This window comes from Thrips palmi, unplaced genomic scaffold (genome assembly GCF_012932325.1).
Source record: "Thrips palmi isolate BJ-2018 unplaced genomic scaffold, TpBJ-2018v1 HiC_scaffold_1, whole genome shotgun sequence".
Lineage (NCBI taxonomy): Eukaryota > Metazoa > Arthropoda > Insecta > Thysanoptera > Thripidae > Thrips > Thrips palmi.
Genome location: NW_023144620.1, coordinates 3855529 through 3883076, shown reverse-complemented (window position 1 = coordinate 3883076; position 27548 = coordinate 3855529). Strand labels below are relative to the sequence as shown.

Genomic DNA, 27548 nt, shown 5'->3' with positions numbered 1-27548 from the left:
TCTGGTCTAGCCTGTTTTTACTATCGTCTCTTTCTTTGGTTTAGGGGTAGTGTAAAATGAATGGATTTCTTTTTTGTGATGGTGTCGCTCTGTCTGCAACCCCAGCCTCCTTTATTCTCTATTCCTAATGTCTGAACCTCTTTCAAGGCTTTTAACACTCGTCGGAGTTTCTGGCGCCGTCCCGGTACACTCTCTGTGCTGAACAAGGATTGCCAGAAATCTCACTGACTCGTCTTCTCTCTGTCTTTCCTGTGCTTCCTGCTTCCGGTCATGAGAGACTCCGCTGCTTTTGCATTTGATGCTGTCTCTCTCTATCTCTCTTGCTCTTTTCTGGTATGAGCTACGTATTGCCCCGTGTATATTTCGGGTAGTTTCTTACTCAGTACTGCATCATGGATATAGAAACGTATAATGCCCATGCGACGTCTTGTGTCGTGTAAAATTCGTGTCGAGAGGTCAAGTCTGAAAAGAGAGTCAAGTTGCTCAAGTAAGACTCTCAAGCCTTTTGACCAGGCCGAGGCCCTCACAGGCTTTTACCCTAGATTGTTTTTGCACGTTCGAATGCTGCTAGGCCGCTTAGGTTGGGTTGCACCCGTCCACAAGGCGTGGATAGGCAACCCGAACCGATGTCGTTTGTGACTTGATGTTGTCTTCAGATGGTGTTTTTTAACCGATCATATTTCTTCTTCCTCTAGCTGTAGAATGGGCCCTCCTTACTTGGTCCATTCCTTAGATTTAGTTTGGTCATATTTCTGTTTATGGTACCGTGTCTTGCCTGTTTCACAGTCCGTCAGTAGACCGAGTCTTGGCATGGAAAGATGTCGGCGAGACTAATAGAAATGATATCGTCAGCATTTCTAGTTTCTTTTTGTTTTTGCTTTCATTGACGGTGATGAGCTAGGCACCCTAAAAACATGAGAAGGGGCGCATGGTTTGCTAAGTATCCCGACGTATATCAACGCGTCTATTTTACCCATCTCTTCTGATCATCTTCAAACATTCTTTAGTCTCCCTTTCTCTTCCTCCCACACATCTCAAGCCATTCTTATCCTGTTATCCTGCAGAACAAACTGGACCCTCCACTTTTTTTCTTTTGTTGTGTCATTTTCTCTTTGTCGTGCTTCGTTTTGCGCTCTTTTTTTTTCTTTTTGTTGTGGCTTTTGATGTTTTGGACTTCCCTCCTTGCCATCTGCCCCCTCTTCGTCGGCAGCCAGCCACCGCCTCCTCGAAGGGTGAACTAAAGGGTCGTTGCGCTTGCCATTGCAGGTGTCCTTCTGCACCATACAGTGACGGCTCCCGGCCCCCGGCTCGCCCACCCGGCAGGCCGCGGGGCCCGCCGCTGCCTCCTCAGCAGCTGCAACCGCCGCAACCGCCGCAACCGCCGCGACGAGTCCCAACGACGGCGCCATCCCGGGCACCGCCATCACGCCCATCACCGCCACCACGGCGCCCGCCAGCATCCTGGTGCGCAAGGGGTCGCGCGGCCGCCCCCCGTCACCCGTCCTCATTTAGGTAATTCTGAAGCCAATTTTTACCGTGTTTGAAAGAAAATGAAAACTGTTGCACGCCAACCTGCAGTATACGTATCTTTGATTACAGGATGTGTCAGCAATATCGTGAAGAATTTCCAGTTCATAGAGCGCAGTTTCAACTTCTCATCGTGGACAGTGATAAAAACAAGCTTTCTTCAAAGAAGTATTCACGACACAAAAAGTGGTGTGAACTTGCAGGCATCATTTGCCTTTTTGAAGGTGTGGTCCCTAACACAAACAGTTTTCCTTTTTTTTAAAGTGCGCAAGAAATCTTAGTGCCTTTATCATTGCCTCATTTTGGACAAGACCTCAAATGAAATAGGCAGTTTGAAGTGTATTTTTACCTCAAATGTGTGTCCATCCATGTGGCACGTCGACAATAGAACTTTGTCGGGTGCTCAAATTGATCTCTCACAAGATGTAGTATTTTGTAAGAGAAAAATTCTTTCATACAATGTTATTTAAATGTCATTGTTGTTGTATAGTTTTATTATAAGGCAGAGCAAGTTGTTGACAGTTCCTGTTTTCTTTATTATGGGTCAGAAATGACTGATTCATTGATTCATTTCCGAATCCTATTGTTTCAGTCTCAGTCATATCTTCCAGTCCTTTAATTTTGGAAATTGTTTGCTCCTCTACCAGTATTAATAAGAATGTTAAAATCATGCTGGAGAAATGATTCGCTCATCCAAATTTAGCGCTCATTCTGAATGAGATTTACAAATGTAGGATTCCTCTCGGTTTTACTCTAAAAGACAAAGGGAGTGAATAATGTATCGCCCTGTGGGCAGCTACAGCACAAAAAATTAAAAAGCTTTCTTTCACTCAGTAGGAAATGAAGCTATATTGGAAGAATTGCCGCCGTCCTTCTTCATTTGAAGATACTGCCAGAAAGGCAATAAAGGGTCATTCCATTCCAAATTAAATCAGAGATTTAAGAAATTTCGAATACACTATGTACTGTGATTTAGTAGTCTCCCTATATTGCCATTTTTTTCCTTTTGTCACTCCTTTTTCCTTGATAGCATTGCATAGCAATTAGTTTGGCAGAAGTTCTCTCCATGATTCTACCTTTATATTTTTTGTTTTGGAATTGGACGGTGCTATTAGAAGTTACCTCTGCATGGAATGACCCTTAAGAGTGTTCAACTCATCCATATCTCTTTATCACTGGTGGATATTGTGATAACCATTAATGAATTATATATTGTATATATAATGTGAGTGAAAGAATTTTTCTTTGTTCCTCTCTTGGCAAGAATGGAGATTTTATTATTAATAAGTGTACTGTTATTCAGATGCTGAACTCAAGCTGACTTGCCATTCAAGTAAAGATATTCTCAGTGACAGTTTGTTATTGAGAGAAGGGATAATGCTTTGGTTAATACTGGTGATTAATGTTCTGTAAAAATAGTACCACTGATCGGACATAACAGCAAACACAGCAGAATACGTAAAGTAAGGTCACTGTCTCTTCCAATTTCTTTCATTAAGGCTGTAAATTCTTTACACAGCAAAAAAAAGTGGGTACTCTTTATGGGCAATAGGAGATTCAAAAATGGGATCCAGAGTTGCCATATAAGCCACGTTGAGGCATGTGTCATTTCAGTTTGTACAGATTGTTTTTCACAATGGCTCAATGTAAATTAGAAATCATATGGAAGCATTCCCTGTTTAGATGTAACTTTATCAGACCAATTTCTTCAAATACACAAAGAAATTTAGAGATTCTATTGTCCACTAAGGAAACTGAGCTTGCTAATTTTTCCATGCATACTGGTGAAAGTGTATGGGTTTAACTCTCAAAAAGAAGGCTGGTAACTGGCATGTCTAATTCCAGAGCTCTCTAGCTTACTCCATGCTTATGTATGACTTTGTTTGTCTCTTTTCTAAATGAAATCAGTAGTGTATCACAATATTTACCGAGTCCATCATATGGAATATATGAAATAGAGAGAGCTTTGAGATAAACACATCTAACACAATAATTGCATTTTTGTAGATTATGTGCTCTTCTCATGTGTTTTGTGAATAGATCATGATGAATCACCTCATATAACTACATCTAAAATATTTTGTTTAGTCTGGTCATGTATTCATATGAATGGTTGCAGTTTAATCGATTATTTAAATAATGTTGTTTATATAACGTATATGAAACGTAAATAATTTTATTGAACTGTATTTGCTAAAAAAATAGTACAGCAAAAGTAAAAGTATCCAGTCTCTCCAATGGATCTTTTCATTATATACAGAGAGAGGCTCATATGAAAAGGATCTAGCCATGTCCTATCATCTTATTATTTTTTCCATATGAATTCTTCTGTTTGCTTTGTTCTTTTCTATTGCAAACAGAAGATGTAAAAGAGCATGCCCTCAGATTTTGGCCCTACAATCTGCAGTTTTCAATATATTATTGTGATATCTTATTCTGAGTTGCTTCACGACCAATCATTCCTACATAAATTGTTTTTAATAAAAGTCCTTTCCCAGCAAATTTGACTTGAAGAATTAAAAACGCCATGGCCATGATAAATGAAGGGTATTCGAAATGTAGTTTTCACAAACTAATGAAAATTTCCTATCCCTAAGCTATTGGTGCTCATTTTACCAACTTGGAAACGGCCTGTAATAAAATTTTGAAAAGTCACATAAGAGGTAAAGTGGTGCAGTTGTCGTATGGATTCAAATGTTTCAAGTATTATCCTATTGCATTTTTCTTATGTAACATTTTAGACATATAACATTTCTTTCTTAAACTAACAGCTAGGTAGAATTTTGGTGTTTCAGTTTCACCAGACAAGTTATCTTGAATTTCTGATTGTTTATCCTTTTTAAATTGACTTTTGTGTGTGTGTATGTGTGTTGTTTTCTATTGTCTTGCTGTTTTCTCAATGAGACTTCCGCCATTGCACACTGAGTGTCCAGAGTGAGTTTTCTGACATCACTTCGTTAGAGTTAAAACAACTCTCCAGGACAATGTTGGCTCTGCTGTGATTTCGGTACATTAGGTACTTAATGCTTACCTTATGAGCTATGTATCATAAGTAGTATTGTATAGAGTTTAATTTAAAAAGTGTGCTAAAGAATGACACAGGGCGAATTAAAATTTGTCTGCCTTGGTTTTAACTGTTCAAGATCATCAGATTTTATAAAAATAAACAGGCTACACTGACAAGGGCTGTGTCTCTAAGGGTGGACTTTAAGGTAATCCCGTTTTAGGGATTTAGGAGGAAAGCATGCACCTGTGTTTTATAAAAATGAGCCTTTAAGAAGTTCATACATTATGAACTCCCTGAAGAAAAGCCACCAACAACTACATGGCTAAAATCAAGCTATTTAATGCAGGAATGTGAAAGATCTGTATCTAGTCATAACCCTTGTCAAACAACGCGTCTCTAGGAAACATTTGAAATAAATATCCATTCTCTATAATTTTGTTGTCATTTTTCGCCTCACATGGATTTTGTGTTCAAGAATTGAAACACAGTCTCCTCACCCCTCCAGAACTCAACTAGTGCCACGGGCAGTGCCATTTTCACACCAAATAGAATTTGTCAATGAGTCAATGTTCTGAATCAAACAGCAGCCGATACAAGCAGGCCATTCGACCATTTGTGGTCGAAGCTAATTTCAAGTCAATGATCTGCTCTGATTCTGGTGGGCATCTAAAATGTGTACATCCAATGAAGGAGACCCTCCTTTTGGCAGAGAAACAGTAATGTCAAGAGGACAACTGTGTGGCTTGGTGTTTTAAGACTCAAATTCTTGGAGAATTAAGAAACTCAAAAATTATGCTTTATTTTATTTTGTAAATTTTGTCAGGCTCATGCATTGACAGATTGTACAGAAAAATACATGTGTGAATATAAATTGGTAGGGGTTAGATCAAAATACTGATTTCCACAAAGAAAAATTCTAATATTGAACATTTTTAATGATTTACCAAATCACTATGCGAGTTTACAGTTCAAGAACTATCCCATTCACATATTAAGAGTAAAGCACCATCTGTCATATTCACCTCAAAGAAAGGCTCTCCTGAGCCGGCCTGCGATTCATGGACTATAGATAAAAGTTTGCTGTCATATGGAACAGAAAGTCACTTTAGAATCAGCATTGCACTAGTTAGTGCAAGCACTTTGTATCACAGATATCGAGGACCGGCTCATTTTGTCTCCTCCAAATAAGTAAAACAAAACATTCCTATGCCCACAACAATGGCATGTGACTAGGATGCATTATGAAGCAATATACAAGTAACAAATAAAACTACACTCTCACTGAATCATGCATATTTCTTATTTTCTCACATCAGTTTGTTCATGTTATGTGCTTATGTGTTACGTTTAACAATGGACATGGACATATGAGAAGCATTTAAGCACAAGAGATGGAAATTAAGCAAGTATTAAATTCTTCCCATAGACCATATTAATGAGGAACCACAATTTAGACTGCAAATTTAGTCCCTTTCGGGAACAAACAACAATAATCTTTTTGTGAATGCTACGTTAGTTACTTACAGCAAAAATCAACCCAAAATACACAGAATAATATAACAAAGCACAATCACTCATTTAACAAATTTGAATGTACATTCACAGACTTGACTACATTCCTGATCTCCATGTGCTTAACCCACTTATGAAAAATGTATACCTTGCAACAACAGTAACTCAAATATGGGATAATTTGGAGACATATTTCATGCTCCTCATCTCCGGTAATTCAAAGGTTAGCAAAAAGTGGTTTCTCTCCTGGGTACTGAGGTGCAAGGGTTTTTTTCTAAAATGCAGCCAAGACATCAAAGAAGTAGATATCACACAAGAAGCCTATCAAATCACAAAAAAGTCAGGAAAGCATAGAATAAGAGGAAGCCTTCACTCATTCAGTAAGCATACTTTCTCATTTACTGCTTTTCCCCCCATTTTTTTTACAAAACCATGATACAAACCTTAACATTTTACGGCTAAGGTAGTGACATGATTGTGTTTTTCTGAAAGCAGTGCCTATCTTGAGCACCAAATTTATCAAACATACATGAACCCGTATGCATAATTTGCTTATAAACTGTCGGTCACATTCGGATTCATGTGAGCCCCACTCCTCTATTTACACACACAAAAAAAATAAATATTGAAACAATTAATAACAAGGCAATGACCTCTGGTGTATCGTCTATCTACACATATATGTATACACACATATATAATTATATATTTCTGGGAATATATAGTTATATACAGATTTGTTATTAATTTAATAAATAACTTTTAACAAGTCTATAACTATAAAATTTGATAAAATTAAAAAATAATTTTGCATGTTTAACAATGAAGACCAAATTAACAATGCTTTTGTCTAGTGTTAGATATTATTATTCCTTTGCAAATCAGTTTACAAGGTATTGTCAGAGTTCTTTTACCACTCATCTTGGTATGGTAAAGATGGTATTTTATTAAAACCCATATTAATTATTTAAATTGTTAGTAAATAGAAACAAACCTTATGAACAGAAATATTATTGGGTATAATAATGCATATGCAGTAAAAGAAAATGGCCTAGAGACAAATGAGTATGACGTAAAATGAAATGTCGACAAAGTTGACAGCAGCATCAACAGCAGTAAAATCCACAAAATAAAATTTGAACGTAGTCAGTAGGACGTTTTAAAAGGTGAAAATGAAGACTAAGAAAAGGTCAGCTCAGTTGGTTGAGCGACACTTCGGCATCAAGCTCAGCATGAACCTAATATGGTGTACAGCTTTCGGTTGGAAGTACGGTACAGTGCATGCGGTGGTGGGGTGCGGGGTACTTGGGGACAAAGCCCCTTCGAGGTAGAGCGTGCGTCCCCGTCGCGGTTCGCGGCCACGGTGGCCGGGCTGCTGCTACTGCAGGCCGTCCAGGCCGTCCTGGCCGTAGCGAGGACGGCGCGGCGAGGGTCGTTGGGTCGTTCACATGAGCTTCTGCTTGGCGCACTCGGGGCAGATGATGTCGTCGGCGTCGGTGATGAAGCCCCTGCCGACCAGGGACGTCTTGCAGGATGCGCAGATGAAGCAGTCGTTGTGCCAGTGGCGGTCCTCGAACGAGATGAAGCGCGTGCCGCCGATGCCTGCCGACAGAGAGCGCTCAGGTTAGGGACACGCGACGCACTGCCAAGGGAAACTCGGCTCGAAGCAAGGCTCACCGGTGATGGGCTTGACGCAGGCCGTGCAGCGCTTGGCGAACAGCTCGCCGAAGCAGTCAGCGCAGTACGGCTTCTCGTCGCGAGAGGTGAAGCGCTGGCCCGCCAGCGAGGTGTTGCAGTTGGTGCAGGTGAAGCACTCCCTGTGCCAGGGCTCGTTCTTGTAGGTCACACCGCCAGAGGTGATGATCTGGAACATAGTCGGTAGGGTTAGACTGGTCGGTCAGACGCGCAAACCGGGCCCGGCGAGCGCCTGCAGGCCGCAGGGTAGGCAGCCGCAACGCACGGCTGCGCGCAGTCGGGATGTTGCCTACCGCGCAGGCGCTCGTCGCCGCGTGCCGCGCGGCCAGCAGTCTGTGAGTCTGGCAGTGTGGTGGGCCGCTGCGCCACACTGCGCGTGGGCCAGGCGGGAAGGTCGCCGCGGCAAGACCGAGACCAGGACGTAGAGAACCACCGCGGTCCGACCGCCAAGGGTCAGCCCAGCGGGGAAACACCGGCAAGCAAAGACTGACATGCGGCCAGCTTGGCGACAAGGCGTCCCGTTTGCCGTCCACTGCAACTCCAGCCCCAGGGCCCCAGGGCACCGGTCTCTCTCGCACTCACAGCGCGTCCCGCAGTCCCGCAGGGCAGCGCGACGCCACGCTGTTCGAAATCAGCCTACTGGGTCGGGTTGGATTCCGCCGGCCGCTCCGGACGCGCCCCTCCCCTCCCCTCCCCTCTCGGCACGCCGGGCAGCCTAGGCGCGCTGGAGAAGGCGCTGGAGAGCGCCCCCGCACTCGCACCGCCCAGGCAGGCCGGGCGGGCCGGTGCGCCACGGAGCTATTCTCATTTTCCGCACCTGACGTGACGCAACGCCGTGCCTCACCTTGTTGCACTTGACGCAGCGAGTGGCGAACTTCTCCTCGTAGCAGGTGGCGCAGTAGATCTCCTGCTCGCGCGGGATGAAGCTCTTGGTGCCGATGGCCGTCTTGCAGACGACGCAGCAGAAGCACTTCTCGTGCCACTGCCTCGTCTTGTACTCCATCTTCTTGGTGCCTGCATCAGACAAGAGACAACTCGTTAGAAACACGTCGGGGTGCGATCCCTTTCGAGACACACGGTACGAGTGCAGCCAACAGGTGCGGCCGCTCGGGGAGAAAGACGGAGACAGGGGGAGGGGAGGGGGGAGGGGGGTCGCCGCGCAGATACATTGCCCCGCGCACGCTCATATAAGGCAGGTGGCGAAGGTAACAGGCGGCCACATTATTAGCCTACCAAGCGGCCAGGGGCCTCAAGAGTCGCTCCGTCTCTCTCTCTCACTCTTGTGGGGCGTCCCGCGGGGATGCGAGAGAGACAGAGCGACTCTTCGGCATCGCTCGGCTGCGCTTGCCCGTTTGCCCCCGGCCGCGCACAGCAACGCCGCAGCGCCCTGGAGCCGACCGCGCCGCTTTAACCGCACTGCAAACAACGCCAACAACGCCCGCAGTGGCCGGCAGGTTGGCGTCTTGGGCGGCATGCGGCATGCGTCACGCCGCTGGCTGACATCTACCGCCCACGCCGCCAACAGCCGCCGCGCCGCACAGACGTTCTGGCAGGAGTCGAACGAGAGGTGTCTCGGATTCCCGGATCGCGACGTCCGCATCGGCGCACGCGTGTAACACAGTGTAATGGGCGCTGAGTCACTCGTTCGACCCGACGCGCGTTTAAGTCACCGCAGACACACAAAAAGGGTGTTTTCTTTTGGTCGTTGGGGACACTGTGCGGTGGCGATCCGGTTCGGATCGGCCCGGCCCACGCGCCCTTCTTCCTCTGTCCGGCTCGGCTCGGCTCGCGGTGCGTGGGCGTGCCGAACCGGACCGGCTCGCACCGGAAGCATCACATCCATCTCGTCAACGCGTCTTCGAAGCGGAACAAAAAAAATTGTCAAATTTTCGCTGATGGCGATCTTGTCTTGTTTAACCGCGCCCCGCCGTGATCAGGCAGGACAGGAGTGGCAGGACGGGCGGGCAGGACACTAAACATGGAGTGGCGCTAGGCGCGGGGGGGGGGGGGGGGAATCCCTTCCATGTCCAAATGCGGAGGCTCTCCGCGGCGGCAGAGGGGCAGGGAAGGGGGACTTGGGTGCTCACGGAGCAGGTCAGTGAGCCACGCCGCCACGCCGCGCGCTCAATTTGAAGAGGAAGCAAAAAACCACGACGGCCCGACCGAGTACAGTCACAGTGTACGTTTCAAGTGGACGCCAACACACGGGTCGCGCTCTTCCCCCTTCAGCTTGTCTTTTTTGGGGTGTTTTTTTTTCATCGAGGCTTGCACGCGACCGCGCCGCCACGGCCTGCACCGCCTGCACGGCCTGCACGGCGGGGCGTGGTCGTGTCTGGCCGTGTAGGCGCGGTGCATCCAGACGGAGACGGCCAGGGGCAGGCAGGCGGGCCGGTGGAGGGGCGCGGCCGCGGCTTGCAAAGTGCACGAGGTGAAACGCGTTAAAATAAAAATCAAATTAGGAGAGGAAATTGAAAGTAAGTCCCGATGGCGGTGCTAGCCGACACTGGCTCGTTCGTGGTGGAGGCCTCGTGGGTGGGGCCGAGGACCCTGTCGCCTAGCGCCGCCTCGCAGTGACGTCATGCACCGAGGCCTTGGCGTCTTCATTTCGGCCGTCAGATCATCCCGCGCATAAGCCGGCCTCCCATTGGTTGGCGGCGCTGACGGGGATCATCCTCGCGCATAATGCAGCCCCCAGCAGCACGCGCAGGAAGATAAAAGCGCGGCCGCGTCCGGGACTCGAACCCGCGGCGAGGCCTTGCGGCGCCTTGCGGTGGCCACCCGTTTCGGAGAGCCGGATGCCGGATAGCCGGACGCCCTGGTCAAAGCCACCCGGAGATGCATTGCCGGGCACATGCCTGGCGAGCCGTTTTTGGACCCCGGCCAGCGCGTACTTCGCCTCCCAGTGCCCCGAGCTGCCAGGTGCTCCAGACGGCTCCAGACGACCATTAGAACGCCGTCTGGACTGCCACTCTGCCGCTCGGCGCGGCGGACTTCGACTTTAACGCTTCAGCGACCTCCTCCGCTCCTCTCCCAAATCTCGCTTCAGCGACTTCCGCTCCCCGCGGCACGCCCTCCACGCCCTGCATGACGCCACCAGGCAAGGGCGTCCGAGTCGCACTCTAGGGCGTCGCGCTCGGCGCCGAATCTCGGGCCCGGCTCCCATTCGGCGATTAATTTGGCGCGGTGACGTCACGGCCGGCCAATGGGAGCCAAGGTGACCGGGGCCACTGATAAGCGGCGGCCAATGGGAGTCGAGCAGGGCAGGCTGAGCTTTGCGCCTTGACTCGCCGTGGCGCATTAGCGACTCAGGTTTCAGCGTCCTGGTCCATTGGGCAGGCCAGGCCGCGCAGGCCCGATGCACCAGAAAGTACAGTCCAGCGAGCACCGCACCACCCGCCCACCGCCGGGTCCTTGCTTGCCGCCGTGCCGTGCCGCCAAGCAACTACAGCCGGCGGCCGGGCCGGGCCGGGCCGGCTGGGCGTTGAGTCGGTATGACAGCTTAGAGGCCCACCGCTAAAATTAGGCATCGCCTCACCAGGCCGGCGGCGATTACTCTACGGTGCCAGACCGGCCACCCGGCCCGACTCGCCGATGCAAACTCGCTGTTGGTATTCACGTGAGGGACCCTGGCCAACGAATAAGGCGGTGTCATCACCGAATCGGCCAGCTTGGCGACGCCCAGGGCCGCACGCGGCGCGCGGCACACCGTGTGCGTTCGATTGCATTTGCAGTGCACGCGCGCTGCCGCCCGGCGTTGCGTTTCAAGTTGCCGCCAGACTTTTTCGGCGGCCGGCCCGCCGAGCACGGCTATCGGCGGCATCGGGGCGCCGCACGTCCGCGGCCGCGGCCTCGGGCACGGCCTCGACGGCGACGTCGCGACGCCAAAGTGCGGCACGGCGATGAAAGCGCTGCTAGGACAGGAATGATGAGCCTGCAGCGGAAACCGATGGGCTTCGCGCTGTTTGATCGCGGGGTATCGACGGCGTCGTCGTGTACGACTACCGGCCATCATTCATTGTCCGCGGTTCGCCCACTGCCGGCCGCCGGCCGCGCGGTCGGAGGCGCAGCTCCACGACGACGGCCAGCACCGCGTGCGAACACACTCGCCACTCCCACCAAAAAGACAGGAAAAAGAAAAAAAAAGAAAATTGAAAAAAAAAAATAGGAGCAGCCGCGCGCGAATCTTGGCAAACGGCCGGACGCTTGTAGTGACGCCGCAGCTCATTGCTCATCGAGGCGCGAGAAGAAAAAATGCAGATAAGTCATCGTGATGGTGATCGCGTCGCGTGGCGGCAGATAATGGGGGGCGTGGCGACGCTAGGGGCCAGCACGGCCAGCACGGCCAGCTGGGGCGCGGCGCCGGCCTTCGAGCAGACGCAACGCATCTCTAGGCTGGCCAAGTCGGGCCTGGCCGGGCCGGGAGGGGCCGGGGTCAAGACGCTGTGGTGACACTCATTTAACGAAGTTGGGCGCTGCCGCGCCGCGGGCGGGAGAGAGAGAGAGGGCCTTCATTTCATATGCAAGTCAGGTTGGCGGATCAGATCCGGGATGGCGGCGGCGGCGGCGCGGAGCATCGACGCGGAGGTCCCCGACGGCCTGGTGCACGAGGCAAATCGCCCTTGTTTTTGGCAGTGTGGTGCTCCACTCCGCAGGACGCCTCGCCGCGCGAGCACGTCCAGCTGGGCCCTGCCGGTTGCTGCTGCCTGCTTGCTGCTGGCCGTGCTGCCCGTGGGCGTCGCGTTGGTCGCGTCACGCCGATCGGTTGGCTGGTGCCGCAGCGCCTCGCGCCGCCTCGCAGTGCCGTGCCGCCCGAGACGCTTCCAAATCCACCCAAGTCCGGCCGAAGCGGCCGCCACTTGGCCGCTTTTCGGCGCGCGGCTTGCCGCAGTACCGTAGTGAGTCAGTCACGGGGAGATGGCCGGCGACCGGGCCTCCACGTGCTCCACGCGAACACCACCCCGCCACCGTCAAGACGGCCATTAAGAAGGCCATCGGCAGGAACGCGAGGAGGTCCTGCATTAGCGGCCCGGATGCACGCGAGCAAGCGTGCCGCCCGCACGCGCGGCGCACGCGACACGGAGCACCCCGAGCACCCCGACATGCCGGTCCGGAGCGACGCGCCCGGCCATCAGTGCGGCCAGCGAAAAGTAATGACATTAGTCTGGCTACTGACTGCTTATGGGAGGGGAGGGGAGGGGGCGGCCCTGACCAAAATGGCTCGAAGTGTGCAGCGCGCCATGAGCGCCATAAGCGGTCCCAGCGCGGCGTGGCGCGGCGCGCGGCCCAGTGGGCCTGGCCTGCTCATGACAGTGCGGGGACGCGGACCTCTGCCCCGCCGCACGCCGCAGCGTTCTGGCCGCGACCAGCCGCGACGCGCAACGGGGGCACCGAGTCGATGACGGCGTGACGGCCTGGCGGGCCTGGCGGCCGTAAGCACGAGGAGCACTGAGAGCGTCCGTCCTGGCCGGCCAGGAACTAGACGGCCAGGGCGGCGGGCAGGCCCAGGCCGCTCGTGGGGACGCACTAATTGGGTGGGACATAACAGCTGGCGACGTCGCGACGTGGCGTCGACGGCCAGGTGCCGAGGCCACGAGGCGCCAGGCTGCGCCCGGCGGCGTCCCGGTCGTACCTGCCGGCGCCTTGCGGGAGTCGCCCAGCAGGCAGCGGTAGCCCAGCGCGCAGTCGAAGTTGCGCGTCGACTTGGCGTCGTCCAGGGCCTCGGGCAGGAACGTGGACAGCACGGCGATGTCCTCGTCGTTCTCCTTGGCGCGCCGGATGCGGTCGTCGCCCACCGTCTTGGTGGTGATGTGCATGGAGGACTCCATCTTGGAGGAGAGCAGGTCGGCCGCCATGGCGGGGCAGGGGGCTGGACGACGCGGCACTCGCGGACACACGCGCGGGGCTGTCGGACTCGGCGGCGCGGGGCGCGGGGCGCGGACTGGACGGGACGGCAACCGACCGCGGCGACAGTCCAGCGAGGAGTGTCGGCTTGAGGCGGCCCGGCCCGGCCCGGCCCGGCCCGCGCCTCCCGCGGAACGCCGCCGAGGGGGGGACGCGGAGCGAGGCGCTAGGCGCGGGATGGCTTGGGATGGGATGGGATCGAACCCGGGCGATAAAAACACCGACGCCGCCGCGGCGCGACCCGCTCAACAGCGCCGCCCTTGGCCGTGTGCGTGCGGGGCGACGCGCCGTGGGCAGCCCCGCAGGGCCTCGACCGCCTCGACCGGGCCCAGTAGGACTTCCGCGCCGAACGCGATCCCCGGCAAGACCCCAACAAGACCGCCGCGGGCTGCGGGCTGCGTGTCCGACGCGCGCCGCCAGTCAGCGGAACCGCCAGTCAATAGCAGAGGAGGACGACGACGACGGCAGCGGCCCGGTCGAGGCCCGGTCGAGGCCCGGTGCAACCAGAGCGAATCGCCCAATTGGGAGTCGCATCAGTCCGCCCAGCCTTTATCGAGCCAGGCAGGCAGCCAGGCGGGGCCTTCCGCGGAAAGCCTGAGACTCCTATTTGTCCCGCGAGGCCCCCCGCGGCGGCCCTGTGCCTGTGCCGTGCCGTTAGGAAGGGAGGCTAGGCTACCCGCATGAAAACAACTCGGCCGGCCGGTTGCACAACGCGCACGGCGCACTTCCTACTCCCGGGGACCGCGGGGGCCCGTTCCAAACGCACCATGTCGCCCCCCATTCAGCAGCGGCCGGCTCCTTTCAGCGCGCGCGCACACACACACACACACACACACACACGCCGCCGTGACCAACGCCACCCCGGCGACGCGATGCGGGCCGTCACCGCGCCCAAGGCCCCTCGGGGGGCGTCGTCGGCGCCAATGGGACGCCCTGCAGGCCTGCAGGAACCGGAACAGGGTCGGCGAAATTAAATTACTTGCGCGAAAAGGACGCCGCGGGCAAGGCGGGCCAGGCGGCCGTCGCGAGCCTTTGTGAGGGGCCTTTAACCCAACGAGGCCTGCGCCTCTAACCGATCGTTATTGGCAGTCACTCATTATTGGCACTTCCACTCACCGGGGCATTGCGTACTGCGTACACTGCCTTCCGCGACGAGGTCCCCGTGTTTGCACTTGGTTAACACGTGTCACGCGGCCAGAGCACACACGCCAGCGACGTTAGCGCGGCGCCTCTTTCTCAAAACAGCAGGAAGAGGGAGGAAAATGAAACTCCAAGTTCGCGCGGCCGCCTTCCGCCAGGGCGAGCGGCGTACACTGCACGACCTCGCGTACGCGTCCACCGAGGCCCTCCCCCCGCCCCGCCCCCGCGTCGCCCCGCGTGCCGCACATCGGGTTAGTGTGTCGTGTCCCACGGCGGACTCGTAAAACGGGCCGAACCCTGGAACCCCGACCCGCCACTATCAAGTGACGTCATCGCCGTGAGTGACGTCACGACAGTGGCAGTGTCCTTTGCGAAATACCACGAGGCGCGTTTACACCGCCAGCGCGTCACCGGAAGCATCCCTGCTGCCCGAGGCGCGGTCCAAGGCGGCCAACATCGCAAATGGAAATTTTAAAACTTGAAAAGCGCGTTCCAAATTTTTTGAAGTTGTTGTTGTTCTTCTTGCTTGCGTATCAAGTGCACGCTACTGAGCTAAGTCGGCCGCCAGCCCTGCCCTCTCGGAGTAAGCCTGCCCGCCGGAGTCCCAGGCCCTCGCCTCCTTTGCCTTGAACTTTTCGATAAGGACTTTACGATCGGCGCGTCCTTCGTCCTTCATCCCTCCAACCTTTCCCTCCCCGCCCCACGCCCTTAACGCGCTTGGCGCCGCTTGGCGCCGCTAGGCGCCGCGAGGACCGACCCGCACTGGAAGTGAGGAAGGCGAGGCGCGCTTTGGACCTTGGCGCCCCCTTGGCGCTTGGCGCCGCTTGGCGCCGCTAAGCGCCGCGAGGACCGACCCGCACTGGAAGTGAGAAGGCGAGGCGCGCTTGGACGTTGGCCCCCTGGCGCTTGGCGCTGTTCCGGGCCGTAACGCGGAGCCACGCAACGAGACAGTGCGAGACGCCGCGCTGCCGCCCGCTGGCGTTCGTCTCTCCCTAAGCACCCTCTCATCACTCGCGGTCTCAACATCCCGTCTCCCTCTCGCAAGCGCTTTCTCGCTCATCCGGGTCGTCACGTCACGAGACATTGAACTCCGCATGCCGCCGCTTAGTTCGTCATCCTCCCCAATACAATCATTCTTCTAAACTCTCTCTCTCTCTCTCTCTCTCTCTCTCTCTCTCTCTCTCTCTCTCTCACACCTCTGCGGCGCGGCGAGCGAGAAAGAGACAGAGCGGCGCGCTGTACAAGGCGCCGTGATGGGCAGCATGACGTCACGTCACGATGATGAATCGCACACGGGAGCCCCGCCCGACTCCCTTCCTGATTGAGCGCTCCGTGTTTGAATAGCGGCGCGGGACTGCGGAGCGTGGCGACACTGGGCGAAACGCGCGTCTTTGTTTTCGTTACGTTTACCAGATTGGCTGGGCAGGCCGAGCCTAGCCGGGCCGGGCGAATTCAAACACTGGCTGCCTGACTCACTTGGCAGGCACCTGTTTGCCGTGTCTAGGTGTCAAGCAAGGTCAAGCGTGTTTATCCTTTCCAATTTCTTTACTTCCTTTAGGATAGATCTTTTCTTTTTAAAAATAATTTTCGATTTTGTTTTCAAAGGTTGGTTGTAATTTTTTGACTTTTTCTTTTTTGCAAAGCCCACATGCCGGGTCGTTCGCTCCCGTTTATTTGGCAACACTGTTGCCGCGGTGCGCCTCGCCACAGCGTACAGCGTACCCCCCGGCAGGCAGGCATTCCCTGGCAATCGGCCGCGCGGCGACTCGCAATTCGCAATTGGCGATTCTCGGCGGAATAATATAATCAAATTGTCGGAATGCTCCGCCTTGCGCGCGCCGCGCCGCGCCCCCTAATGTCGCCGCCAGCCGCCGGGGCGAGTGGGCAGCGGACTGATTCCGAGAGTCGCGTCCATCGCTCCGTCTCTCTCGCACTCGTCGGGCGTCCCGCACGGGTGCGAGAGAGACAGAGCGATGAAAACGGCTCTCGGAAACAGTGAGCAGGCCGGCGGCACGCTGCGCACGCCGCGCGCCTCCACGCCCCCCAGGCCCCTACAGGCTGGGGCGCCCCGCCGCGGAGCCTGCGCATAAAAATGCCGGCGGCGCCTCGACTTGCTGGAGAAGGAAACGAAGAGCGCTCTTCTAGTGGACGCGCAGCACGCGGAGGACGGCGGCCTGAGTTCGCCTGCAGGTCCGCGGGGCCGGACTAGAGGCCGGACTGGCCCACTACACCGCGCGCCGTCGTAGGTGCTTTTTGTCCGAGTCGCGCTGAGTGGGCAGGCCATTGTATGGCCAGTGCCGCGACAGAGCTTAAGGCCCCGCGCACTCACACACACAGACACACTCACAAACACACACACAAACGCGCGGGCCCGTGACAAACAAGGTCATAAGTGCGCAGGTAGTGTGATGACGGACCAAGACGCTCACAGGATGCCTTCGGCTGCCGCCCGGAAGGACGCCGCCCCGCCCCGCCATGCCACGCCCACAGAGGGACACGCGTAGCTTGGGCGCCATGCCGTCCAGAACTAATCACAGCGAATCCCAATTTATGTCCCCTGGCCGATTGAGCGACTCCCACGTCCCGCCGGAAAACAGCCGCCGAACCAGAGCGGCGATTTGAGCGTGATCGCTGCGTCGGCACAAAATCGCTCGCACTAAATCCTCGGCATAAAACAAAAACAAAAAGCCAATCACGTGGATCCGTCTGAAAACACCACTTTTGTTTTCTATCGCCGGAAGGAATTTGGGAGACGCGGCTGCTGTGATCGTCGACGGCAAGCCACACATGACAGAGTCCACCGCCGCCGGCTGGAGTGGCCCTCAGGCGGTTTGCCCAAGGAGGCCGTCAGCCCGTCGCCTGGAGTCGAAGCGAGAAACGGCAGCGAGGCACGGTGCAGTGGGGCCCTAGGCAAAACCCAGCGACTTCCCTGCTGCCTGTGCCCCTTGCCCGCAAACGGCCTACCCCCATCGCCAGCGTGAGAGCGAGCGGGGCTCCGGGCAGTGATAACAGCAGACAAGGGGCGGAAGGACTCCATCAGAAAAACGACATGCCCGCTTCACGTTCGTTCACCTGAAGCTATTCCCATTGACCTTCGTCCACTTCGAGCTCAAACGAAGGTTACCCAAAAGAGCATTCAAAATTTCCATCCAGAATTTTTTTCAGGGACGCGGTCGGTGGCGACTAGCACCAAGTCGAAGGTCAGGGCTGCAGGAGCAAGGGTGCAGCGTGGAGGGTGGGGCGGGACCCGTCCGCGACACGAACCATCCCCGCCACCCCCTCCCCTTTCTCAAGTCTCCAGACAGGCCGCGTTGGGCTTTCGGGTTCGGGGCGCGCGGAAAATGAGACAACACAGCGGCCGTGTCGGGCAGTCATCCATAAGGTCGCCGCCGGGCACCCGTCGACGCGGCCGACACAATGCGCTACCCGGGCGCAACAGCCCCTACACCAGCAGCCCGTCGCTTCGTTGGCCCGCCTCTGTCGCACTCTCACCCGGGACGCCCCGTGAGTGCGAGAGAGAGCGACTCTTCGCAATCGGTGTGCCGGGCCCGCGGCCTAATGGCGCCGAGCCACGGCACCACTGGGGGAAACTTTGGGCCTGGAGGACTCGACAAGGTCCTCGCCGCGGGGCCCGGCCGGGACACACTACTCCGCGGAGGACGACCGGAGCGACAGGGAAATCGAATCCCCTCCCCTTCCCCCGCGGCACCGGATACGGGCAATAAATCCCGCAGAGACGGATACATTTCGGGTACACTAGTCCCGCCCGATAACAGTGCCGCGGCAAGATTTCCATTTGGATGGCAGAATCGGCCGTCGGCTCGGCACTCCGGCCGGCCAGCGTGGAGACGGGACACACCGCGTCGACAAACAGTCGTCCTTCCGCGTGGGCTGGCAGCACGCTGGCAGCATGCTGGCAGGCCGGGCCTGGCACTGTTTGGCACGGCGGCGTGGCGGCGAGGGGCGTGGGCGTGCGGCCGGGCCCAGCGCGGGGTATCTCCGCGGCGACAGGCCACTCGCGTGGGGTAGCGACGGCAGGCGGTACTCACCGGCACGGAAGATCTCGCCGCAGCCATCGCAGCGGGAGGCGAACTGGGCGTCGTAGCAGTTGCCGCAGTAGATGTGGTCCGCCTTGGAGCCGAACTGCTTGTCCACCAGGGACACGCGGCACTTGGAGCACAGGAAGCAGGCCTCGTGCCAGTGCTTGTCCTTGTACGACAGATCCTGGAAAGGAGAGGAAGAGTCAGTCGGAAACATCAAAAGCGCCGAGCAAACAACAAAAACGCCGGCTGGCGCCCCGCCAGGCGGCGGCAGACCCCTCGACGGCGGAGCCGTATGGGTTGCCTACGCCGCGGGCGCCACGCGCCGCAGAAGCCTCCGTCTCTCTCGCACTCATGGGGAGTCGCGTGTGGGTGCGAGAGAGACAGAGACACGCACCTTGGAGTCGATGCCGATGGTCTTGCTGCACTCCTCGCACGCGTTGGCGAACACGGACTCGTAGCACTTGATGCAGTAGGGGTGCTCGTCGCGCAGCACGTAGCGCTGCCCCGTCAGGGACTCGTCGCACTGCCAGCAGCAGAAGTGCCCCGCGTGCCAGTCCTTGGACATGGCCTTGGTGTACTCGCCACTGAAAATCAACTGCAACAAAACACAATGCGCCGCCGGGGCTTCAGTCTCGGGCCCCTCCCGCCCGGCCGGCCGGCAGGTACCTTCAAGTTGCACACGCACTCAAGGAAACGCACGTACGCATGCACACACACACACACACACACATACATACACAATCACCGAACCCAGGTTCTCTCCATGTAACACTTATGGACAAACCGCAGCACGCTCGTATTGACACGGAGGTCGTCTGCCCCCTCCCCCTCCCGCTTTGAGGTGGCTGCTGCGCTGTTTGTTGGGGCGCGGCGTCTATTTTTATTCGACTAACAGGGAATAGAAGCGGCGCGGGGCGGCGGCAGGCTGAGCGGCGCTCTCGTCGCTCTGTCTCTCTCGCACTCGGGGGACGTTCCGTCGGGGTGCGCGAGAGAGACAGAGCGACGGCCTGCAGTGGGCCTACCGCCGCGCCACTGCAAGTGGGTGCATTCCTCTCGGCTCGGCTGGGAGCGCGGCCCCGGCCGAGTGGTCCAAAGTAGAGGGCTTCTAGAGACCGCAAAAGCGGGGCCGGGGGCCGGGCCGCCGAAGAGGGCGCAGTCACAGCGTCGTGACCACGGTCGTGACAGCCACTGACATCATTTAGGCCAGGTTCCTTCGCTAAGCTTTTAGAGCGACTTAAAAAGTTTTAGAGTTCGAAATTCGGTTTCATTTTCCGAGAGTCCCAGACCGAAATTTAGAGCACAAAAGGAGCACGCGCACTGAAGAGTGGTGCGTCCTTAAAGTCGGGTTTGAAACTTGAAATCAACGCATTCTAGTGCTGCCAATGATACCTCCGAAAGCTACGCATTCTAGTGCTACCAATGATCCCTCCGAAACCAACGCATTCTAGTACGTCCAAGAATCCCTCGTCGCGCGTCTCGGCGCGCAAATTGACCCAAATACCACGCCGTGGCCCCCAGAGGGGCGGCAGCGGGCTAAAGCGAGCAGGACGAGACCGGGGGCATGTCATGTCACGCCGGTTACTCAAGCGCGGCGACAGAGCGCGCTGCGCGCTGCGCTTCACAGTACATCGGCATGCCGCCAACAAGCGCGGCGGACCGCGGGGCAGTGGGTCGCTCTGTCTCTCTCGCACTCACGGGTCCAGAGTAGTGAGAGCGAGAGAGACAGAGCGACCGCCCCAAATTGCACTCGGCCAAGTCTAAACGACGGCCACCGATTAGCGAGCGGACCGTTTTAAAGCGCGCGGCGGTGCGGCCCGAAAATACGAAAATACACCGCGACACCGCCGAGCAGGCGGCCACGCCCACGCCTCACAACGGACGGGGCACGCACGCGCGCGCGCGCACACACACACACACACACACACATGCTGGGACAGTGCAACACTTTTGATTTGCTCATCGTGACTCGAATGATGACATGTTGTGCTGCAAAATGTCTCTCGAAACACACGCGCACACACGCACACACACAAACACACACGTACATGTCACTCTGGTTCTGTGCACATTTATGCCTGCTTGTCGTGAGGTGCACCTGGGGCCAAATTACCTTGGGTTAGTCTAGGGGCATGTGCTGGACAACGTAGGTAACGAGGTAAATCGAACGAGTGTTTGTCCCAGGGCGGTGTCGGCCATGTCCCTATCTAGGTGGGTGGGTCTATCGGGGAAGGCACTCCACTGTATCGCGGGCGGACGCACAGTTCCGTTGTTGGTGGTATCAATAAGTTGACGCCCGTCTTTCCCCCTGAGCTTCTGTTCTGTTACGAACGCGGCAACGGCGCCGCTCTCCGTGCCAGTGCAATGAGACGTGCCATGTTAGTTCCATGAATGTGCGCTCGAGTTTAGTCTGAGAGTTGGCAGAGGCGTGAACAGTGCTGCATGAAAAGGACTGACCAACGAATTTAGAGTACGTAGTTTGAAAGCAATGATGAAGAAAGTGAGAGTGACATAGTGGCATGACTGCTCACTTGCAGCTTTTATCTTTCACAGGCAAATTTAGCAAATGCGTCTAGCGCGATGAAGCAGACTCTACTACTGCGCCGAGGCGCCATATCAGCGGCACAGGGTCGATGGTCGCTACTCCGCGCGCGAGAGGCTCTCCATGGCGCGCGGGGTATCGACGCGGTCATTCCCTCGGCCGCTGATAGCGCACGGCCGCCACAACACTTGGCTGACTGGCGGCACGGCGCGGTACTCAACGCCTCGCCAAGCGAAAGGGGCTGCACAGCCACGCTTCGTCGCTCTGTCTCTCTCGCACCCGCGCGGAACGGGAGCGAGAGACACAGACGGCCGACGCGCTGCCGGACAACGCGGCGGCACTTACAGTCCGGACCCAGCGCGGCGCGGCGCGGGCTGCAACGCGGGCTTGGGGACGGAGACGACGGGGACGTTCGCGACGTGGACGCGGTGACGCGGTTCGCGACCAGACTGCCGCGCCGGGCCGCGCCGGGCGTGTCGGCGGGCCGTTTGACAGCCCGGCTGCACGCGGCACGACGCGGCACTCAGGGCGACGACGGCCCTAGGGGCCCCTTCCCCGCCTTGATGAGCCTGGCCCTCGCCCTGGCCGGCCTGGGCCGCGGTTCGCGTCGCCCCTAATCCTCTGAGCCCGAGCTGTGGGCTGAGCGCCGAGGGGAGCCAAGCGTGGCCGCGGCCGGGCCAAGCGCCGCAAGACACGCGGCCGCCGGCCGGCGCGGCCCGCTGTCGAAAAAGCGCGAAGGCACGCCGTCGACGCGGCCGTTAGGGGGATGCTGGAAGTGGCCTTGCCCGCCCCGGGACGCAGCGCGATGCGACGCGACGCGGACGACGCGGGTGACGCGACCAGCACATACCCCTGGTCGTTGTAGTTGTTGCCCAGCTCGGAGATGGTCACTTCGCTCTCGACCTGGTTGCCATCGCTGCTCTCGCGACGCTTGCTGCTCGTCTTCTTGACGCGTCGCGTCTTTTTCTCCGTCGTCGTGTACTGCATCTGCACTTCCACGTCCGCCATGGCGATTCGGGCTGCTCGGGACTGGTCGCTACGACACGCACTTCACCACACGCGCGACTCGGCTCGGTTCGGACCACACACACCACTACGGGGGGCTTCGGAAAAACTGAGCGCCTAAAAGATTCTCCACCGACGCCCCGGCCGGCCCGGCAGGCCCGCGGGCCCGGCCACGCGCCCCCACGCCCCCACCCGGGGCGGCAGGGCGGTAGGGGGGCAACATCGTGTGCAACGGGCACGCCGAGCCACGCCGCGAGCCGCGCCGAGCCGCGCGGGGAGGAGGGAAAATCACTCATATTTGTTTCTCTCGATCCCCCTCGAGGGGCGCACCTTTCTCCCTCGCACCAGGGTGGAGGGGGCCGGCCGGGGCACTGCAGGGGGCCAGGGATGTTATAGCTCGTGGTGAGGTCATGGTAGCCACTCCCAGCCCCGGTAAGCCAGGCAAGCCCCGGGCCAAGGCTCCCGGGGGCTCAGCCCAAGGCTCAGCCGCCCAGCCGCCGTCGAGGAGGGATAAGGCACTATCGTGCCCCTGGGCAATGACCGCCAAGAGTGGCGCCACGCCACTGCGAGCAGGCACTCGTTGACGGCGCCGACGGACGCACTAATGAGCAGCCACCTCTTGACCTGCCGCGAACCAGGCGAAGCACGGCGCGGCACCAGCACCATCAATACCCATCCGCTCCAATCCAGCCAGCGTGGGCGAAAAATGTCGCCCTGGTGAATACAATGACTCCACTGCATGCAGATTAACAAAATTATTTTTTCAATTTTTCAAACCGACGCGTTTAACGTCCCGTAACGTTTACCGTTGCCACGAAACAATTAGGCGTTTGTTGATCTTTGCCAGGGGCCGTGCCGGCCGGGCCATGCCGGCCGGGCCATGCCAACACGCCGATGTCTAGAACAATGGCGCCGTTCCACAACGTGGCAGCCAGGGGGTCTGGGCCGTCTGGGCACTCTAGGCGCGCCGCCGGGTCGGGCTTCAAATCAACCACAATCGGCAGCAAACCTGGCGCCGAGGCACCCGACACAGTCGCGGTCAAAGTGTCCCACACGTGTCCGTCTAGGTGCTTCAGGTTGTAACTACAAACTCATGAGAAAAGCCTACAATTTTATGAATGTCTACAAAATAAACTGTGACATTGCGGGAAGAGCCCACGCGCTATTCGCGGTCTTTCAGATAAAATTAGCATAGCAGTGGAATTTGAGGGCGGATTGCGCGGGGGTGCCTACCTTACGAGCAGTGGGCGACTTATCCACACCACTGTAGGAGGTGTTGCGGCAATTTAGAGGCAATTTTATCGCAACAATTTGACTTAACAACAAGCTCTTGACACGCCAGTCGCAAAGATCTAAAAATAAACCAAAACATCGGCTTTGTTTACATTTGGCAATCCGCATTCAATTTGCGCGGGCGATGCACTTGGCCTCGTCTAGGAACGCTGAGCGTCTGCGACTTGGCAGCAGTAAGAATACAGTTCTGCAGGCGTTAAAAAGTAAAATTTAGCCCTCACACAGTGCCGAACCATTCATCAAAAGGGCTCTAACGCAATGACAAGGATTGTTCGGGTCATCGCGTATTTTGTCTAGGTTTATGATCCCCCCACCAATTGCTTGCACGTCCTTGCTTTCGCAGCCAACAGCCTGGCAACAGCAGCTTGTCCGAGGGGGTCTGTTGGCGGCCGTGACGTGTCGTCGATGTATGTTTATCAATGTTTTGCTTTCGCAAACGCTCAAAATAATGGCGCTTACGCAACTGACTGCTGACGGCTGCTATGAACACAAGTACTATAAATATTTCCTGAAGTGGATGCGTATTTTGGGTGATCCTTTTTTATCTAGAGTATCATTTTGAATGTGTGAGTGTGTGCGAGAGAGAGGTAAGTGTGGATAGTACAGGAGCACATTGTGGTTTGTCTTCTGTATACGGTTTATTTCGTAAAATTTGAAGATAGAAATAAATCAATTCAAAGCCTATTGAGATGCAAGAAAGAGCAAAAGCGAGAATGAACTACGTAACTTTTTAAGGCATGCAGATTCAAGAAATTGTAGAATGTAGCGCATGCAACGCAAAAGAAGAAGTCGCCAAGTCTTACATTGCACTATGAGAAGAACACTACGAAGTGGAATGTTTCCATGAGGCAGTCAGGATCATGCTGTCCATCGATGTCCGTGCTCGATATTCCATGCAGCAGCTCCCTCTTACCCAAAAGGCTTCTGGTTGCTGAGCGGGTTGCGACGGTTGTGATGGCCCCGCAGAACTCTCTTTCTGTTCCTGAACCGGGGCCGTCGTGCGCTGGGCGCCTGGCGACGAAACTTGCGCAGCAATAGGAGTGGCACTCCCTGACCTAGAAGGGTGGCCATTGGTCGGTGCAACATCGGTCGAAGATTCGTCTTTGCTCTGTCTTTGAGAAGCCTGGGCAGTGATGGCGGCCACCTCTGCGTCTTCTCCCTCTTCGCCTCGGCTTGCCGACGCCTCCAGGGCGGCTTTGATGGCCGATTCCGTCAGTTCAGGGGTGGCGGCCTCGAAGGACTGCGACCGTACTGGCATCTGGAGGCGCTGTGGTTCCGTGGACACAGTGACCAGCTCCGAGTGCGTGGGAGAACGCAGGGGCAGCTCTGAGCATACCGTGGTCTCGTCTTCTGCCTGGGAATCGGGTTTCGGGGACAATTTTGATCCTGATTTAGTTGCAGATGGAGAAGCATTGGAGGGTACATTAATTGTTTCTGTGCTCAGGCAAGTACGGTCGGGCGGCAGAGACTTGAGGAATTGCATTAATTGTTCATATTCTTTAAATTTATTGGCAGGCTGGTTATTGACATTATTGCTGGGGGCCGTAAGGAACTCTTCTTGTCTCTTCCTTTCAAAGTACTCTTGAAGTAAGGGCTCTTCTGGGGTCTCCTCTTGTGCTCTTAATAAAAATAAGAAGTTAAGAAGCTCCATGTAATCTCTTTTCGAATCGTTTGTGTCTGAACTGAGCGTAGGAGCAACAAGTTTCTGAATTTCAGCTGCAGAATCCATTGGAGCATCCTCAAGATCAACATACTGGACGTCATTGGAGGCTGGATACTCTGTCTCTGGCAATGAATTGAGATATTGCTGTAATAGTTCGTATTCTTTAAATTTATTGGAAGGCTGGCTGTTTAAATCGCACTTGGGAGATACAAGGAACTCTTCTTGTCTCTTCCTTTCAAAGTACTCTTGAAGTAAGGGCTCTTCTGGGGTCTCCTCTTGTGCTCTTAATAAAAACAAGAAGTTTAAAAGTTCCATATATTCTTTTTTCGAGTCATTTGAGTCTGCACTGAGCGTGGGAGCAACGAGTTTCTGAATTTCAGCTGCAGAGTCCACTGGCGAGTCTCTGCTCCGTGCAACATTCTCCAGTGCCTCAGAACTATTTTCTTCATCAACATATTGTCTTTTAAGGAAATCTTGCAGTTCTAGGTACTGTCTGGAAGGGTTTTCAACTGAATCGTTACATTTATCGGAACGCCGAGCTGCTAAAGGATCAGAACTTTGAACTGAATTCCAAAGATTCATACAGTCATCCTCGTGGATGTGCTCATCTAAGAATGAAAGAAAATCTGTCAGTTGCTTATACTCCAAATTTTGGAAGTTCCCATGCGTAACATCTGCAATGGACGTTGTTTCTTCTAGGCGAGGATGCTTTTCTTCGGTCAGGGGACTTTTGCTACTACTCCTTTTCGGAATGATTTTCTGTGGGGTCGGTAGGAACACATCATCTTCCACATCAACTGACATCACGTCTTCAAGCCTAAAAAGAGTCGACTTGTGAGCGGGATGCAATGGAGTGAACGTGGGCCACCTGATGTCGACTTTGGATGACTTCCTTGTAGGCGACGTGGGCTCTGATCCAGAGAAAGAAGATTCGGAAACACGACGTGGCATATCGTCCTCGGGATATTGTGGTGACAGGGTGTTCCTGCGACTATGCGACCGCTGAGGTTTCTCGTCAACAGCAGGAGGAGTAGCCCCAAACTGAGTTGGCTTCGTTGACGTTTTATTCGGGACAGCAAAGTCGGACAAACGGCGAGGTTTGTCCGGGTTCGAATCCGGCAACGGCGAGGGTACGTCCACGTCAATTTCAGAGATTCGGCGAGGCAGGTCGACGTCAACCCTGAGGGACTCCTTCGGAGCAGGCGGAAGGTCCTTGGCTTCTGGAAATGCTTCTGAGAGTCTGCGGGGAGCGTCCTCGGTTGCGTCAAGCAAACCAAGGGACTCCGCGCCAACAACTGGAATAGAGACAGGCCTGTCCGCGGAAGAGGACCGCCTGGACTCTCTGGGACGGTGTCCAGCTGCCCCATCTTGAGCAGGAGGTGAACCACTGTTGGAATCATATGAAGTTTTCAACTCAGCCAGCTCATTTCGTTCTGGCGAGGCTATATTTAGAGTCGCGGGCGATTCTTCAGAGCGGGGGATCTCACTCCCATTGCCAAGGGTATCTTCAAGAGGGCTGTTTAACCAGCGGGGTGGTGGTCTCGAACCATGCCCGTTGGGTTGGCAGTGAGAGCCAGGAGTGGGGAGGGTACACTCTTGGAGCGCGTTCTTGCCCAACGCGTCGTCGCCGGCGGAGGTGGCTGAGGAGGCCGAGGAGGAAGGGGTTGACTCTCCGCCGCCGCCACTGCCGCCGGCACTGCCGCCCCCGCCTCCCCAGGTCAAGGCGGCGCTCGGCTTTCTCCGCCAGCGCTCGTTCAAGTTCGTGAGGTGCGAGCGCCATCCAGAGGGAGCCGCGCCGGCCGCGCCGAGCGGAGCAGCGCGCGCAGGCGGGAGCAGCCCAGCACGAAAGTGGTAGTAACAGTCCAGCGCCTCGAAGACGCCCACGCAGACGACGAGCACAGACAGAAGGAGGCCCATGGCGAGACCGCGGCTTCCACACGGCACAGCGCGGCGCTCACTCGCGCGATATCGACCATCACACCGCGAACATGCCTCGCGGGAACAGAGCACCTTGGCAGAGCGCGCAGCGCGGGCAGCCCGACAACTGGCCGCGTCTTGACCGTCGTGGCCGTCATGGGACCAGGCGGCCCGCGGCTGGTCCAACCAAGCCCTGCTGCCTGCGGCTGCCTGCGGCTGCCTGGGGCCCGGCTCGGACTTGGCCGCAGCAGCAGCGCCCAGCTTCGTCTATAATTGTAATCAGGGTCTCACAGGGTCAACCGAACG

The 27548-nt window shown here is 55.7% G+C and overlaps 2 protein-coding genes and 1 long non-coding RNA gene across 11 annotated transcripts in view; 2 read left to right on the top strand and 1 right to left on the bottom strand.

Annotated features, from left to right (window-relative positions):
* LOC117642644 (voltage-gated potassium channel subunit beta-2) overlaps window positions 1–1374 on the top strand; it is a 42049-nt gene extending 40675 nt beyond the window's left edge. For all 4 annotated transcript variants that reach the window (XM_034381065.1, XM_034381059.1, XM_034381049.1 and 1 more), the window contains one exon: window positions 1267–1374. The gene's annotated coding sequence lies outside the window, so the exon portion shown is untranslated. The remainder of the gene's footprint in view (window positions 1–1266) is intronic.
* On the top strand, window positions 1372–4967 carry LOC117642666. Its single transcript, XR_004587586.1, has 2 exons — window positions 1372–1512; window positions 1600–4967. It is a non-coding gene; the product is annotated as an uncharacterized LOC117642666 (long non-coding RNA).
* A 341-nt stretch (window positions 4968–5308) lies between these two features.
* The window catches only part of LOC117642627 (four and a half LIM domains protein 2), a 58242-nt gene continuing 36002 nt past the window's right edge, over window positions 5309–27548 (bottom strand). For 2 of the 6 annotated variants that reach the window (XM_034381008.1, XM_034380997.1), the window contains exons 6-10: window positions 19220–19420; window positions 18832–19006; window positions 8586–8755; window positions 7724–7910; window positions 5309–7648 (exon numbers count right to left, since the gene is read on the bottom strand). In XM_034381008.1, the coding sequence (XP_034236899.1) occupies window positions 7491–7648; window positions 7724–7910; window positions 8586–8755; window positions 18832–19006; window positions 19220–19420 (891 nt within the window). In that variant the 3' untranslated portion in view covers window positions 5309–7490. Of the gene's footprint in view, window positions 7649–7723; window positions 7911–8585; window positions 8756–13370; window positions 13639–18831; window positions 19007–19219; window positions 19421–22214; window positions 22497–24575; window positions 26910–27548 lie in introns of those variants that run through there. The other 4 variants (XM_034380986.1, XM_034381017.1, XM_034381035.1 and 1 more) reach the window with 4 other exon arrangements.